This window comes from Camellia sinensis, chromosome 2 (genome assembly GCF_055761805.1).
Source record: "Camellia sinensis isolate YWXY chromosome 2, ASM5576180v1, whole genome shotgun sequence".
Lineage (NCBI taxonomy): Eukaryota > Viridiplantae > Streptophyta > Magnoliopsida > Ericales > Theaceae > Camellia > Camellia sinensis.
This window is the reverse complement of record NC_138962.1, coordinates 114,736,039-114,751,928: the sequence shown is the minus strand read 5'-3', so window position 1 is coordinate 114,751,928 and position 15,890 is coordinate 114,736,039. Positions and strand designations below refer to the sequence as shown.

The following is a 15,890-nucleotide window of genomic DNA, read 5'->3' as shown; positions in this document are numbered from 1 at the left end:
TTTTTATAATGAAAAAAGTTGTCAAACGTGTTTTCGTTTATAATATACAAAATTTGAAAAACTGAGACAAAAAATAGTAAATATAGATGTCATTGAATACCCTAAAGTTGTGGTTCTTAAGATACACAAGTCATTGTAGCCCACCATCTTTATACTTGTACTTTCTACTGAACAATCCCTTGGAGCAATTCTTGGGCAAGAGATAGTGAAGAGAATCCTCTCTAGTCATCACCCAACAATTGACTCAAATGTCACCTAACAATTGACCCAAATATCACAGTTAGTAGTAATGACTAGCTATTGAATTGTAACATTTAAATCAAGTGTTAGATGATGGTCGGATGAAAAAAATATTAGAGATAATCCGGATCCGATAGGTAGATGGCATAGATTGCCTAGTCTATTATTTAGAATTGTTTAGGAAATAGACTATTTTAATAATTTTTTTATTTTTTGACTGAAATATGAAGTGAAAAAAATTAACATGTTTAAGATGTTTCTTTTTTTTTTACGAAAAAACGTGCACAAAATTAAGAGGAAAATAAATACTTAACTTTCTTGTATAGCTGTTTAATTTTTTGACTATTTTAACGACGACCTGACTTTTTGATTATTATTGAGACTTCCCAAACTTGTGTCTCTCATAACAAGGTCAAAATGCAATTACACAATACTCACTCGTGTTTGCACACAAGTTCAATCATTGTTAGATTATGAAGGCGGTTCGTAGGTAGTAGTTACACTGTAAGTTGAGACACAACTTGTGTTAGTTGGGAAGGACCATAAATAAGAGATTGACTCCATCATACAAAAGGGATATGGATAGATATTGTAATGACACAAAATAAAGCAATAGCGATACGTTATGAGATGGTCAACAACTTTTGATATAATCATCTTAGCCTTATTGTTTAATGAAGATTTTCTTTTTTGCATCCTCTTCTCCAGTGCTCTGTTTTTCATTTTACCATTGCTCTGTTTTCTTTTCATAGTTTCAAATTGTGCTCTTTTTTTTTTTTCTTTTTTTCATTTTAAACATGAATACGCATCAATAGACCTATCACATTTGTGCAATACGAGACAGGAAACAATTCAATCTTGTTATAGAGAGAGAGCATTTGACCAAGCTGCTTGTTCCTGTTGTATCGGAACAGAACTACAAACTGCATGTACAGGATTAATTAGGCATTCAAGAGGTTTATAGTAATTCTGTGTAGTCTTGATATATATCTACTTGTGCTGCTCCTTCAAGTAACATGTACACAAAGCTACGCTTCATACGATTGTAAGAAAGCCCTGACCACCAAAAGGAAAATGGGAAGAAACCCAACTCTCAAGATGAGGAAAGGCCCTGCTAAATACGATTATCTCTTTATATTTGATGAAACCACTAAATTGAACTATAATGACAGCTCGCATGTCATAACAAGTTTGGATTAGTCACTTCTCTAAACATTTATGGGTAACACAACTTTAAGTCAATAGACTTTACTTACAATTTATTGAAATCAGAAAGAAGGAAGGTCATTCATTCATTCAGCCTCTAGGGCTGCAATTTCATACCTAACTTCTTCCAAATGTTCATTTATGGTGGTCACCGCATCCTGCACTCCTCTAATGGCTTCCTTAAGAGCATTATCATACTCTGCATCAGCCTCGGCCTCCTCAGTACCAGCTGCTTCAGTTATCTCATGGACATGCACACACTCATGCTGCATAGGCCTCTTAAATCCGCAGTTCTCATGGCTTACCAGACGTTCTGAGGGACGACCTGCCTTCTTCAACACTTGAATTGTGGCCGTCTGTTGACCAATCAAGGAAATTTCAAATGAGACACAGTATAGGAGAAATTTCATCTAATACTAGTCTGTAAACAAAAGCAGTTTGAGCACAAGAAAAAAGATAAACAAGTAAAAAGAACCAATTAAAATAAAGGTATCAATCTTCTCCGACATTGCACCTTTTTAATAGGAAAAATCATTTTAAAAAAAAGAAGGAAAATAAAAGGTTTAATATGATTGCTATTTGTGAACAGTCATCAATTAATTAATAATAACTAGATGGTATCTTCCCCTCAAATTTCCGTTTTAATTTTTGCTGTCTTTAGTGCTGCAAGTTGCACATTGAATGAAATTTAAATTTTTTTTTTTTTCAAATGCAGTAGGTGATGCAACCCAGACTTCGGGTACAGCTCTCCATTTTTCTATGGAGTGATACACCTAGATTAGACTGAGCCAAGGAACCAAACGTTAAAGAACAGAAAGGTTGCTCTCTTTCCCATCACTCTGGTAGTCAAGAACGCAATGACTGAAACATGAATGACACACTAATGAGAGACCCCACCCCACCACATAATGAGCAACATTCTAAACATAATGTAGCTTAGAAAAATATATAGTAAGTGCAACATCTACAATTGATCCTCTAATAATACTATTCTATAACTTAATAGCCTCTAATAACTAATAATTTTTCAAGGAACCAACTTTGTTCCAGTGTATAATTAATAATTCCATTAATCAATAGGCTTATATTATTAATTATTAGAATAGAAAAATGCAACTTCACATGCACATAGAACATATAAGAATTAGTAGTAACTGTTAGGATTAGTCCACCCATGTGATAAAGGTTGATCCCATGCAGTTATTAGGTTGATATATACATGTATTTGAGTTAGAATAGTAGAGTATGTGTAGGATTTGGTTGCCTAATTCTATAGAACTAGGATTCTCATAGGTAGACTACTATAAATAGCCATGTGGGATAGAGGTTTTTTGTTTTTTAGAGAGATTGAGAGGGAAAAAATAGAGACAAGGGGTGAGAGAAAAAATATCGTGAAAGCACCGGGTGAGCAAGGGTTCTACCCTTGAGCATGGGGTTCAGGTAGTAGTGTAGGTTTTGAACATTTTGGCCATCTCACATACAGTCTCTATTTTATTCATAGTAAAAGCTCTCTTCCCTGTGGATGGAGGCAATTTGGGCTGAACCATGTAAAATTATGTGTGTTTGATTTTCTCTTTCGTGTGATGCATGGACGGGCTTCCAATTGCATGGGTGGGCTTCCAATTGCATTGGTGGGATATGGTATAAATCTCAACAAGTGGTATCAGAGCTAAAGGTTGCTGATCCTAGTTACGGTTGGTAAAGGCGTGGTTATAGCACAAGGACATGCGCGAAGAAGAAGAAAAAATGCGACATTTTTTTCTTTTCGTCCTGCTGCAGAACACCATGGTACAAATGGATTGATGAAGACTTTGATTGGATAATGCAAGGTTAGGTTGTGGTTTTGGCTTGCAAAGAGGTACAATCCAATGTGTCACAAGCATGAAGTTAATGATTTTAAATTGTTTTTGCTATATCAAGGCATATATGTAGTAGAAAATTCAAGGCAAAGGTGGTTCTCGAGGATTTCAGGAGCTGCGGTTTCATCGGTACGGTTAGAATTTTTAGATTCTACGTGGTTTACTAAGATTGGACAGATTCAGCGGTAATCTAGGTGATCGAGTTTGAACGTGGGTGATCTAGGAGTAATCTGATTCAAACAAGGAAATCTAGTCATTGTGAGGTCAATCAGACAACGTTTTTTTTTCTGATTGGACATCATGACTGACAACTTGTACAAGCTTGTGGCGTATGCCATGACAAGAGGGGAGTTGCTGTCATCTCAAGCATCAAACAAGTAGTACGAGTTATGAGTGAAAAGTGGTAAGCAACAGTTAGAAGGATATTTGGTGGCTACCAAGAGGAAGACAATAGGTTGCTAGATGTTCACAGAAGGAACGAGTATAGAACTTGAGACGGTTTTACGACAAGGTGTACACAGAAGGAAGCCGGGTCTCTTTTCTATTGAGATTTGTTTTGTGGCAAGGGAGACACCATAGGGAGGTGGGTGCGAATCTCATAGGCTTGAGCACGAGGACAGAGGAAGCCATGAAGGACACGTTTGAGCACTATTGTGTGATGTACAAATAACGTGGGCACTTGGTCCAGGGAGTACAACATCTTCTAGGTGAAGGTAGTGTCACATAAACCAGGGCATCTAGATTGGAGGGTACACAACATTTACCCCACATGGGTGGAAAGGGTGATTGTTAGGATTGGTCCACTCATGTGATAAAAGTGGATCCCATACAATTATTAGGTTAGTTTATACATGTATTTGAGCTAGAATAGTAGAATGCAGAATCTACAGAGAAACCTAATATGTGTAGGATTTGGTTACCTAATTATATGGAACTAGGATTCTCATGGGTACACTATTATAAATAATCATGTGGACTATTGGTTTTCTCTATGAGAAATTGAGAGGGAAAAAATAGAGATGTAAAGGGTGAGAGTTGAATATTTGAGCCATCTCACATGTATTCTCTATTTTATTCATAGTAGAACCTCTCTCTCCCGTGGATGTAGGCAATTTGAGCCAAACCACGTAAATCTCTATGTGTTTGTTTTTCTCTTTGGTGTGATGCGTGGGTGTGCTTCTATTCGCATTGGTGGGATATGGAATAAACCCCAATGGTAACATCAATTCATTAGTAATAAAGGAGATTAGGAACTTCATCAAAACTTAAATTAGATTACATTTTTTAATTGAGAAATATAACACCCTCAATTGGTATGTATGCATATCTTATTTTTATGCTCAAACATACTATGAGCAAGATTTGAGCAAGATTTTCTTTTGCCAAAAATTAAGTAGAAGCATAATAATTCTATTAATCTATGTTACATGGACTTGGGTACAGGTACCAGGTGTGGGTGCATATCTAGGGGTCGGACACTTCAAAATTAAAAATTAAGGACACATAGATATGTATCCAAATTTGGATACAGGTACGGAGATACGTTAAATAGTTTTTTTTTTTAAATATATTTATTATATGAAGATGAGTTATATTATATAAATAACAAATAAAAATCTATGAAGCACAGACACAGACATGGACACACATATGGACAGAGACAGATACGGGACACGACAATTTCTAAAAAATGGGGACACAAACATGGTAGGGGACACGGCAAATTTTTTAATTTTTTTATAAATATTTTTATTTTAATATACATTAATTATTTTATTTATTTATTATATTTTTTTAATAATGTGCTCCAATTAATTTTTTTATTTTATTTTACATACATGTGCTTATTTTTTTTTTATTAATATATATAAGTATATATTTTATAAATATATTATATGTTATATAATAATTATTATATAATATATAATAATAATAGTTATTATAATAATAGTTATTAACTATTATTATTATTATTATATATAGATAGATACGAATAGATATGAATCAAGAGACATAGATATGAATCAAGTCAAGAAGATAAAACGACAGAGAGAGAGGGAGAGAAAAGTGAAGCGATCGATCGCGATCGCGAGAGAGAGAGAGAGGCTTTTCGAAGTCGTCTGGGGTGTTCGACTGTTCGATCGATTGATGGAGGTTCGATCTTCGATTAGATCGACCGGATGGAGCTTCGACTGGAGGTCTTTGATCTTCGCCTGGATGGAGCTTCGACCAGGTTCTCTCTTGCTCTCTCCTCTTTCATTTCTTTTGCTATCTGTAAAGAGCCGTGTCCAAGAGAGAACAGGCAAATCCGACACAGATCCCACACCCGCACCTGTGTCGTGTCGTGTCGTGTCGTGTCGTGTTGTATTGACACGGGTACTTTGCCCCAAAGTGCCGAGTCCATGTAACACAGCTATTAATTAACTTTTTTTTTGCACCTCCCAAGACTATTAAAGGCTGTGATGATTCCGTCAAGTTTTTGACCAATTCTCTTATCCCTTAACTCTTGCCAGACATAATTTCTCCATTGCTTTCTTGTTATGTAGATTGGTCCTTCAAAATTTCCCATATTTTGTGAGTGTTGAGGATTGATATTGCAATAAATGGAAAGCTTACAAATCAAAGTTCCTCAGGTTCTTGTCTCACGGAATTCAATATTAATTTCCAGCTCAGGACACAGCGAGCCAGCAACACTACAATTCTCAATAAGCAATCTAGGATCCCCATTCCAATTTAAATCCTCTCTGCCAACATGAAGCACAGAACCCTTGATGGAGAAGAATATAGTTTAGCTTCAAGACATCTAACTGTTTGGAAAACAATAGTTGTTTAGGGTGGTTAACATGGCTAGATTCTTCACCTTATTTGACCTTTATGGGCTAATTTTTATGATATTTTGATAGTTAATGTTTACTTTTTCTGTAATTACCCTTTTTTAAGTTACCTTAGTTGATATTTTCCAAGGGGGGAGGAAGAATGACACCTGTAATATTCAAACCTTATCTTATTTAATTGCTCCTATGAATTTGAACTAGAAAGGATTAACTTGATAAGGTAACCGTTCAGCAGTTGTAAATGATCTCAATCATCTAAGAATAAAAATATGAAAAGATTTTGTGAACTAGGAGAAAGACACACCAGTTGCAGTTTCTGCTTTTCCTGTACTTGAATAGATCTGACAAGGTGAGCTAGATCATCTCGGAAGCAATCAGGGCTCAGAAATAGTGACTCCATTTCAAGGACCTTTAACAGCAAGGGAAGGCTGAAATCAAACAATATGCCAGGGAACAGGGGGACAAAAAAAAAGGAAAAAGGAAAACAATCTGAACAATGATGCTGCAATCATGTGGTAGACCTGTTTTGAACACTCATTGAATTCTACTGTGATCTCGCTGCAGAGTTGTTGGTAAACTGATTCCCCTCCTGAAACCATATAGTCTGCAAAACCCCTGTCAAATAATTTTCATGTACAAAGCAATATATAAGTTACCAACATGAGTTTATTTAAGATTGGATACTAGGATGTATGAAAACAGTATGAGAAAGGCTTGCATTCTACCAGCACATGAACATACTCTAAAAAACAGAGAAAATTTGTTTCATATGCATGACAGAAAAATATGAGCACATTTGATAGAGCCTCATGGCTAATTTTATATAACACTTCTCACATCATTGAAAGACCTAATCAGCTTTTTCAAGTGTTATCAATGTTGTATTTTGTAATAAGACTTCTCGACAACATAGCTAGATCATTCCCAGGAAAATGAATGTGATATTAATACCCTTATAAGAGCTGTCAGCTGAGTAATACGACAGATTTCAAGTTTATCTTCAGCAAGTTAGCTGAATATGTGATGTAGAACGGAATAGGGGAAAGGGAAAGAAAAACTCAAATTCGCCACAGCTAAAATCTCTCAATATTATTTTAACCAAAACTAAATATTACAATGCCAAAAACCTAATATTTATAGACCAAACCTTAATTAAATTAGGAAACTAGATCATAACATAATTTGGAAAACAAGGTCAAATATCCTGGGCAATTATTTACTTAAATCCTAGTTAAATAATAAAAATAGAAATCTGCCACTCACATTTATTGGACAAAAAAACCTTTGGTCCACGCAATGAACCCACAGGCTTCACCCCAAGCTTCCAAAGCGGATAGTATAAGGGTCACGCCATCAATTCTCCTCTGCCGAAAAGAACTTGATTCTGGCAAGTTGGCAGCATGTCAAAGAACCTCATCTAAAGAAACACGCCGAATCATAAGGAATTTTTCTTCAATTTAACGACTCTTGAATTGGTAGCACAAGTAAGAGTATATTTTTTTGAGCCATCAATAAAAGAATAGATGTTGGCACAATAAAAGAATAGATGTTGGCACATCTAGCATATACAAATTCATGTATGGCCCAAAAGAATATGACAAAACTTCAGAGGCAAAACATTGCACATTACCATCTCCTTGAGCTTGCCAATATTGAACATCATGAGGCACTGTTTGTCAACATTCATTTTGGTATTGGTGATCTATACCACATGATAAGGTTCAGAATGGGGCTCCACTTACAAACCCAATTTTTTCATAGCATCTTCAGACACAACATTAGTGCATTTCCTTGTATCAGTCAGCAGAGGGCACACTTGATCACGACAGTTCAACCTCTCATGAAAAACCATTCCTTTTTTGCAGCTTTTCATGTTCTTATATGTCATGTTTAGTAAAAGCCAACAAAGTCGAATAGTGCCAATCACATCATCACATAGATCATCATTGGACTCAGGATCAACAAGGTCAACTACTCCCTGTAGTGCCTTCATTTTCAACCACAGCAACTAACTTAATGGGCACAATTATCTTAGGAGGACAATCTGTAGCATGATGTCCCAAACCTTGGCAATTAAAAGAACCTGGGTCTGGTGTTACCTCTGTACAAAGAATGAGGACTGGGAGTAGTACGAGGTGACCTGCCAAGGAATTTGTCATGGTTGGAATCCATAAAAGTCCTTCCACTCCTTGTAAGGATGTCAGTGCACACAGGAGTTCTATTTTTGTATTTCTTCCTCCATCTGAAGAGCTACAGCTATTTATACTGCATCTGCCATCAAATATAATCTACTATCAGCTAATCCACAAGAACTCAACAGATTTAATCCCTAACAATACATGGAAATCATTATATCCTCAGTCCAAGAAAATTCAAATCTAGTAACCACATTGTATAACAACCTGGTGTACTCTTTGTTTCCTTGAGTCAATTGAATAAACTGTAAGTAGGCTTGTTGCTTGTGGCTTAGTGGAACAAAGTAACAGTTCATGCAAGCTTCATTTCTTCCCATGTTTGGATGACAGCATGATCCTCTTGCTAATATTTTTCCCGCCAAATTCTGGTTGTGCTCTTCAACTAATTTTCGGCACAAAGTAGCTACCTTTCATTAGTCACCGATACCAACAAAAAAAATTCTCCAAAGCTATGCATCCAATTAACAAATAACTTCGTGTTTTGATCTCCATTAAAATAGGGACTTTGGCACATGTGTCTACATCAGTTAAGCGATGATCCTCCAGTATTCCTTGGTGTTAATACCCAAAAATATGAGGTGGAGGAGCGATAGCCTTATCCTTTCCTTTGTCTGCCAAAACGGAAGCGGCTAATTTTTTTGTCTGCCAACACAGAAGCGGCTAATTTCTCTAAAGTAACTGGTACTTGTGCCAATGTTTTGATCATATGTCATCTGCATTTTTTATGTTTCTGCCATTGATCCTGTCTCACATGCATTTGTTTATGTGATTTCTTCAATTCTTGTTGATCTTGGTGTTAAGTTATCAATTTTCCCAAAAAACATGAGCTATTAGGAAACGGACCCAACAATGTACATCATGCTATCTAACATCCTCCCTCACACGCAACCCCGTCTTGCCATGGAGAGACAAACAAATAATTAAATAGAAGGATAAGCAAACAACCAAATAGAGAAGAAGAAACCAGACAGGGAAAGATTGCAAAAGGATAAGCAAACAACCAAATAGAGAAGAAGAAACCAAACAAGGAAAGATTACAAAATGTCAACGGAGAGAGTTGAACTCAAGACCTCTCCCAACTTGAGCTCTAATACCATGTTAAGTTGCCAATTTTCCTAAAGCTTAAGCTATTAAGAAATGGGCTCAAAAATGTATATCAAGCTATCTAACACTTGGCATGGGTATCAAATTTTGAATTTAACTTGGCGTTGGCAACCATAGCTAAAGGGAAGGAAGAGTGGTTGTTTTCTTTTTCTTTCAGGGTTTGTTGGGATAGATTGGGTTGGGTTGGGTTTGGGGTGGACTAGTGTTAGGTTGGGCTGGGCTAGTGGGCTTGGTTGTTGACCTTTTTTTTTTTTTTTTCTTTTGGGGGGGAGGGAGAAGTTACAAGCCGGTCCTTTGGACCGGACTTAATTCCCAACAAGTCCTGACCCAAATAAATTATTCCCGCTTTCCAATTTTACCCCTAACTTCAATATTGTTTGAAACGTTTCCACTCCCACGATTTCTCATGTATGAACAAAACGCAAGAACAGAAATCTCAAGCGTGAACAAAAATCTCAAGCGATTTCCAACGAGATTTCCAAAGCGATTTTCACTCCAGCAATTCCAAAGTGAGAAGTTTGATTCCGGTGTGATTCTCCAGCGTGATAGCATTGTGATTCAAACAGTCATCTCCAACAATCATGCCGATAAAACGTAAGGAAACCCTATAATTTCTTACTTTTTTTTTTCCCATTTTTTTCTTCTTCAAAACCCTAGACAACGGCATTTTACTTCTTTTATTTCAAAAAAATCATTTAATTTCAAAATGGAGAGCATGTTTGTTACTCATGAATAGCATAAGTTGTGAATTAGTGAACATGAAGATGAAATCGAACAAAACTTTATCAGTAACACATTACATATTGCCCTAAACTAATAATTTCATTAATCAATAACACATTACATGTTTGAAGAATATCTTTGCTTACAAGAGGTTGACAAATAGTCCTATCAAGTTATCTGATCTTTTTTATTTGGAATTCAGCTATCAATATTTTTCTAAATCTTTCTCTTACATTATGATATATGTCATGTTCTTCCTATAACAAAAGAAAAGTATAAATAGACTTGAAAGTTTATACAATGATAACTTTATCATTATGATATCATGTAGTCCCCATGAATTAAACCTAAAGCAGTTATTCTAGTCCCCACGAATTAAACCTAAAGTAGTTATTCTAGATAAAGCAGTTATTCTAGATGTGGGTGATTGTAAATAAATAATTATCAGATGGATATTTTAGCAATAGAGGGCATTGACAGAACATCAACATAGGAGACACCCACCCCTTGATGCTAAAATATCTAGTTCCTCTGATCTTCTCAATATCTCATTCTTTACTATTCTCAAGTCCCCAAACACAAATTCATTCCAAACCTTTAAATTATCCTTCGTTGTTCTGAGTTTCTTCATAAACATAAAACATTCCCAACCATGAATCCTATCACTATCCCACCACTATTGAAAATATTTTCTAAAAGACTAAAGCACCAACCAGATGCTTTCAAATCTAGGAGTAGGACTCCATTTAAAAGGGCAGCACTCCAGAACCATAGGACAGTGACATGATGCAACTCTAGGAATCACCTTTTGCCTAACATCCAAAAACTTTTCTTCCCTTAACATAAAATAAAAATCTATCCAACCTGTTACACACACCAAACTAGCCTGAAGAATTGACTACGTTAAACAAGCATTAACCAAACGTTGGATCAATCAAGTCACAATCACTAATGAAATGAAACGAACCTAATGATATTAAAATCATCACAACACACAAATTAGGAGAGCACAATCCATAAAGACCAACTAATTCCTTTTTGCTCTTCTAGGCTCAATCATCTCAAATAGTTGCACCTCCTTTTCAACCCCATTACAAGACAACCCCATAAAGCAGCTAAACCCTTCATTCATTTGAGCACCCAATCGAACACCATTCTCTCACCACTCCCAACCACCTCTCCTTCCACCCTCAAAAGACCCCAAACCATTCACAAGATAGCCAAAGGATTGGTGGTTACATCAACCCCCACCAAAAGTCCCCTCAACATCCTCCTAAGAAATTACCACCTCTTTACCCAGGTCATCAAACTAGGTACCAAGGCCCTCCATCCTTTCCGTCACCTCTAATCCCAAGAACAACACAATATCCATACCAAGGACCAAAGTCAAAGACCCAACATGCTCCTCCCTAACTCCTTCATCACAACCAAAAACATCTTGTCCCCTTGCAACCCATCTGCTACTTAAACAATGGAACCATCACCAAAAACACTCCCCTTCATTGCCTCTCTCGAGCTGAGAGTGGGATTAGATGGGTGCAAACGCCCTAATGTGTGCCCCATTTCTTGGGGATTAAAGCCATGAGAGAGGCATTCAACCTTTCTCGTATTCATCACAATCAAAAAAAGAAGTCATCATGCACAAAACATCTAACAACATCCCAACACTACTAAAAAAAGGAAATAGAAATCTGATCCGGCCCTATAAGCTTACAACCATTGAAAGATTTCATGGCCATGAAAACCTTCCTTCAACAAATGTCTATGAGACAACTCCAACTATATTTTGTACTTTTCAATTTTTTTTTTCTCCCCTTTATGGGACAATAGACGTGCATTCATTTGTCAAAAAAGCGGATTTATCAAGGAGTCAAGGAATTTAGGCCAAAATACCAAATGAAAGTAGATGTAAAACCAAATACTTCCTGTCGAGCTCTAATATGATCAGATTTATAAGTAAGCATCTCTTGTAAAATATGAGCAACACCTAGAAACAGAATTATGCCACTTAGGCTTATTATGTTATGGGATTTTATATAGAAAATCAAAACAAAAATGATTCAATTTCTACGATGAGATCTTTAATACTATCCTAGAAAATTCATGATTTTTTCCAAAAATTCTAACAATTGATAAGATCATATAAGTCTTTCAATATGAACTCTCAATTCAAATAGTGGAGTTTGGTTACATACTCGAACAAATAAAAAATTTCCCCTTGCAATTTGCAATTGTTGCCTCTACGGGCTTTCTTATAATTTAGATATGCTATTTTGGAGTCAATCTTTTAGGAATAGGGCTACATAGTTATGGTTCATTTACATTAACACCTAATTGAATTCAATAAAGTCTAACAATTATAAACAAAATAGAGCGTATAAAATAAAATTTGTGTAAGCCGGCAAGAACCATGTGAATCACTACACTACTTGATTCAAATGGTTCTCATAAAGACCAAAAAACATTATGTGATTTAGATACCAAGGTGCACAACTAAAACAAGAACATTATCCCCAGTTTATGTATTATGGTTTTCAACAACCTTTATTTAAAAGAAAAAACAAAACAAAATGAAAAGTACAAAATGTAGTTGGAGTTGTAACAAACATTTGTTGAAAGAATGTTTTGATGGCCATGAAATCTTTCAAAACTAAGAAAGCATGGACAAGAATGAAATATCAAAAGCACCTAGGTCTCTCTCATTTCAGTATATTCATGTGGCAAGGAAGCATTTTAAGAGGGTGATCTAGAGAACTTTTGGTGATTTAGAGGTTAACCAAGTTAAATCTTCTATATTTCCAACACATCCCCATGTCATGTTGTGTCGTGTTTGACATGGATAATTCACAATTTTTTTGTAGACACCCTTGGAGGTTGGAAGACAGGTAGATTCCAATCTGCACCTTTTAGTTGACTCAACAAAGAAATATAAGAGAATGAAATTGGAAGATAGACAATTGCAAAATTAAAGCCAAACAATAGTATTGATATCTATCCCACCAATTAGGTTTTAAAATAGTTAAATTTTGAAGAACAAATAAATAATCAAAAAACATTTCCTCCATCACAGCTTAAACATAACTACATGCAATAAAATTTAATGTGACCCAAGCACATGTTTTTGAAATTACAATGTCATGCAAAACTCATGGCAAGTACATACATGCAAAATTCATGACAAGTACATACATGCAAAAGAGTTGCATACATATATCAAAAATGTTTGGACACCCACTACAGTTAGCCTAGGCTATGAAACGCGAGTACTCTGAAAATGTTGCCGTACTCGTACCGGATACTTACCGGGTATTGGTACTCGTACTGATAGAGTTGCATGCGTACCGAGTACTCAAAATATGTACCAGGTACTTTTTATACGTTCTTTAGCAGTTGGGTACTCCACAGATACTTCATGGGTACGGGATGGGAACATTAGGAGTACACCAAGCTATTGGACATTAGTGGAGATACGTTTAATTTATTAGAGAGTTCTGATTTACTTGAAATTGCAAATCATTTACTTGATATGCCAGAGATGAAAGATGTATTATTCAAAGATAAAATTGGTGTAAGTGAAAACTGAAATTTCAAGTTTTCAAATTTCGCTTAGCTTGCTTTTGGAATGAAACTTCATTTTGTAATTTCTCCTATTTAATGGCATTAAAATAACTTAGAGACTTTGCTTTGGTATTAATGTTGTTGAACTACAATTTTTTTTTTTTGGTTTTGTAATTTCTAATTTTGATTTGTAGATTGAATTTCAAATTATAAATTATAAGAAATAAAAAATTTATTGACGTACCCCAACCTTATCCGTATCCTTTTTTTTTAGGTATTGCCGTATCGGTATACCAGTATCGTACCCGTATCCGCACCCGCACCTGCACGCGTGCATCATTGAGCCTAGGTTAGTTCCCCCTCACATAGGAGCTGACCCCATCCCCATGTGAGGAGAGGCAGCAACCTAGGTGGTAGCTTGGGCGGTGTTGCTATCAGGGTTTTACATATAAACCACAACTGAAGTAATATGCAAGTGGGTAATACATGCATACATACATTCTATACATATAACATATGAAAAATTTTATATGCAAACGGATTTATTACCCAATTTTACCATTGGACATAAAGAAAATGGATAATATGGGTATTTATTAACATGAGTCCTATTAGGTTTGTATCTAATGGTAAAAAAAAATTTTAAAATATATCAATATACGTGTACTAGAATACATTTATGGGAAAATTACACTTTACCTGCATCAATTATGGGTCGTTATCATTTCACCTTCCTCAACTAAGATTTGCTACATTTTACTCCCGTGATCTTCCTCTTTGTTTCAATCCCAACCCTCTATTAATATTTTGATATGAAAGAGAATGAAAAATGGTATGTGAGCTGCACATACTAATTTTATTACAAAAATGCCCATTCAAAATCTAAATTATTTGTATATATCCCAAATGTCCTATGAAAAAATATGTGAAAAAAAATATGCACATGCTAATTTTATAACTAAAGATAAGTACAAATGATATGTCATAACAGAACATCAACAAGGTTGAGATTCAAAAAAATCAAAATAATATAGCAATTTTTAGTTGAGGGGGGGTAAAGTGACAATGGGTCATAGTTGAGAGGGGTAATATATAAGACTTTTCAATTGGTTTATCTTTACACTATTTTAGAAAACAAAGATTATATAATTCGTTTGATGCCTAATAATACATGTTAGAAAAGATTCATCAACAACTTTTTCATTTGATTGGGTTTTCTATGAGACCAAACACAAGAGATCAAACTTGAGGAGGAATTTATATCAATAAAATAGATAAAGAATGCTTTCAAAAAGAAAAGAAGACGAAGACTGTGAGAGAGAGTTTGGGACCTACTTTTTAAGCTTTGCATAAGCGTGGGCTCTTCGCTCCTGAATTTCGAGGAACCTGCGAAGAAGACAGATGATTTTGGAGGAATCACAGCGACTATCGACCTCCGCCTCCATTGAATCTGAATCTGTTATTGTCACCTTCTTCTCAAAATCTTCCATCTCTCCGCTCTCTCTCTCTCTCTCTCTCTCTCTCTCCCGTTCTGTGCGTTATAGAAATGGAACCGAAAGCAGTTCAAATTTCTTTTTTCTTTTTTTTTATTATTATTATTATTATTTTTTTTTTTTTTGGTTATTATCCAGTCAGTTTGGTTTGAGTTTTTTTGAATTAAATTTTTTAAAAATTAAATTTTATAATTTTTGTATTTTTTTATTTTCAGTGAATATTTTTAAAATTTTAAATATTTTTTTACTGTTTTAGATGCACCTTACGTATATATATTTAAAAAGTAAAAAATTTGTGAAAAAATATTTTAAAAAATTAATAAATACATGAAAATATAAAAAATATACTGAATTCTCGTATTTTTTTTTATATGTTTGGTATTTAGTGAATTTTTAAAAGGTTTTCTTACAAATTTTTTATTTTTTAGGTATATTTATGTTAGGTATGTCTAAAAAGTAAAAAAAAAATTGCTCAAAATATTAAAAAAAATCAGTAAAACAAAAAAAATACGAAAAATAAGAAAGTAAAATTTTTTTAAAATTATTTTTGAAAAAGTGAAACCAAGCAAAGTGATTATTTTTGCCTTTAAATACCATATGAATAATTACAAAATAGGCAGCAATCTAAATTAATTGCATTTGATTGGGACGTTTAAAGAAAAAAAATGTACACAAGAA

At 34.8% G+C, this 15,890-nt stretch overlaps 1 protein-coding gene across 1 annotated transcript; it reads right to left on the bottom strand.

Moving 5' to 3' along the window:
• Positions 1-1,347: 1,347 nt before the first annotated feature.
• LOC114302301 (DNA repair REX1-B protein) lies at positions 1,348-15,302 on the bottom strand. The gene is made up of 4 exons (XM_028247305.2): positions 15,055-15,302; positions 6,661-6,754; positions 6,444-6,548; positions 1,348-1,802 (listed from the first exon to the last, which is right to left on the bottom strand). Exons 1-4 carry the CDS (start codon positions 15,207-15,209, stop codon positions 1,533-1,535), a joined length of 624 nt encoding a protein of 207 aa, XP_028103106.2. The 5' UTR covers positions 15,210-15,302; the 3' UTR covers positions 1,348-1,532.
• Positions 15,303-15,890: the final 588 nt, after the last annotated feature.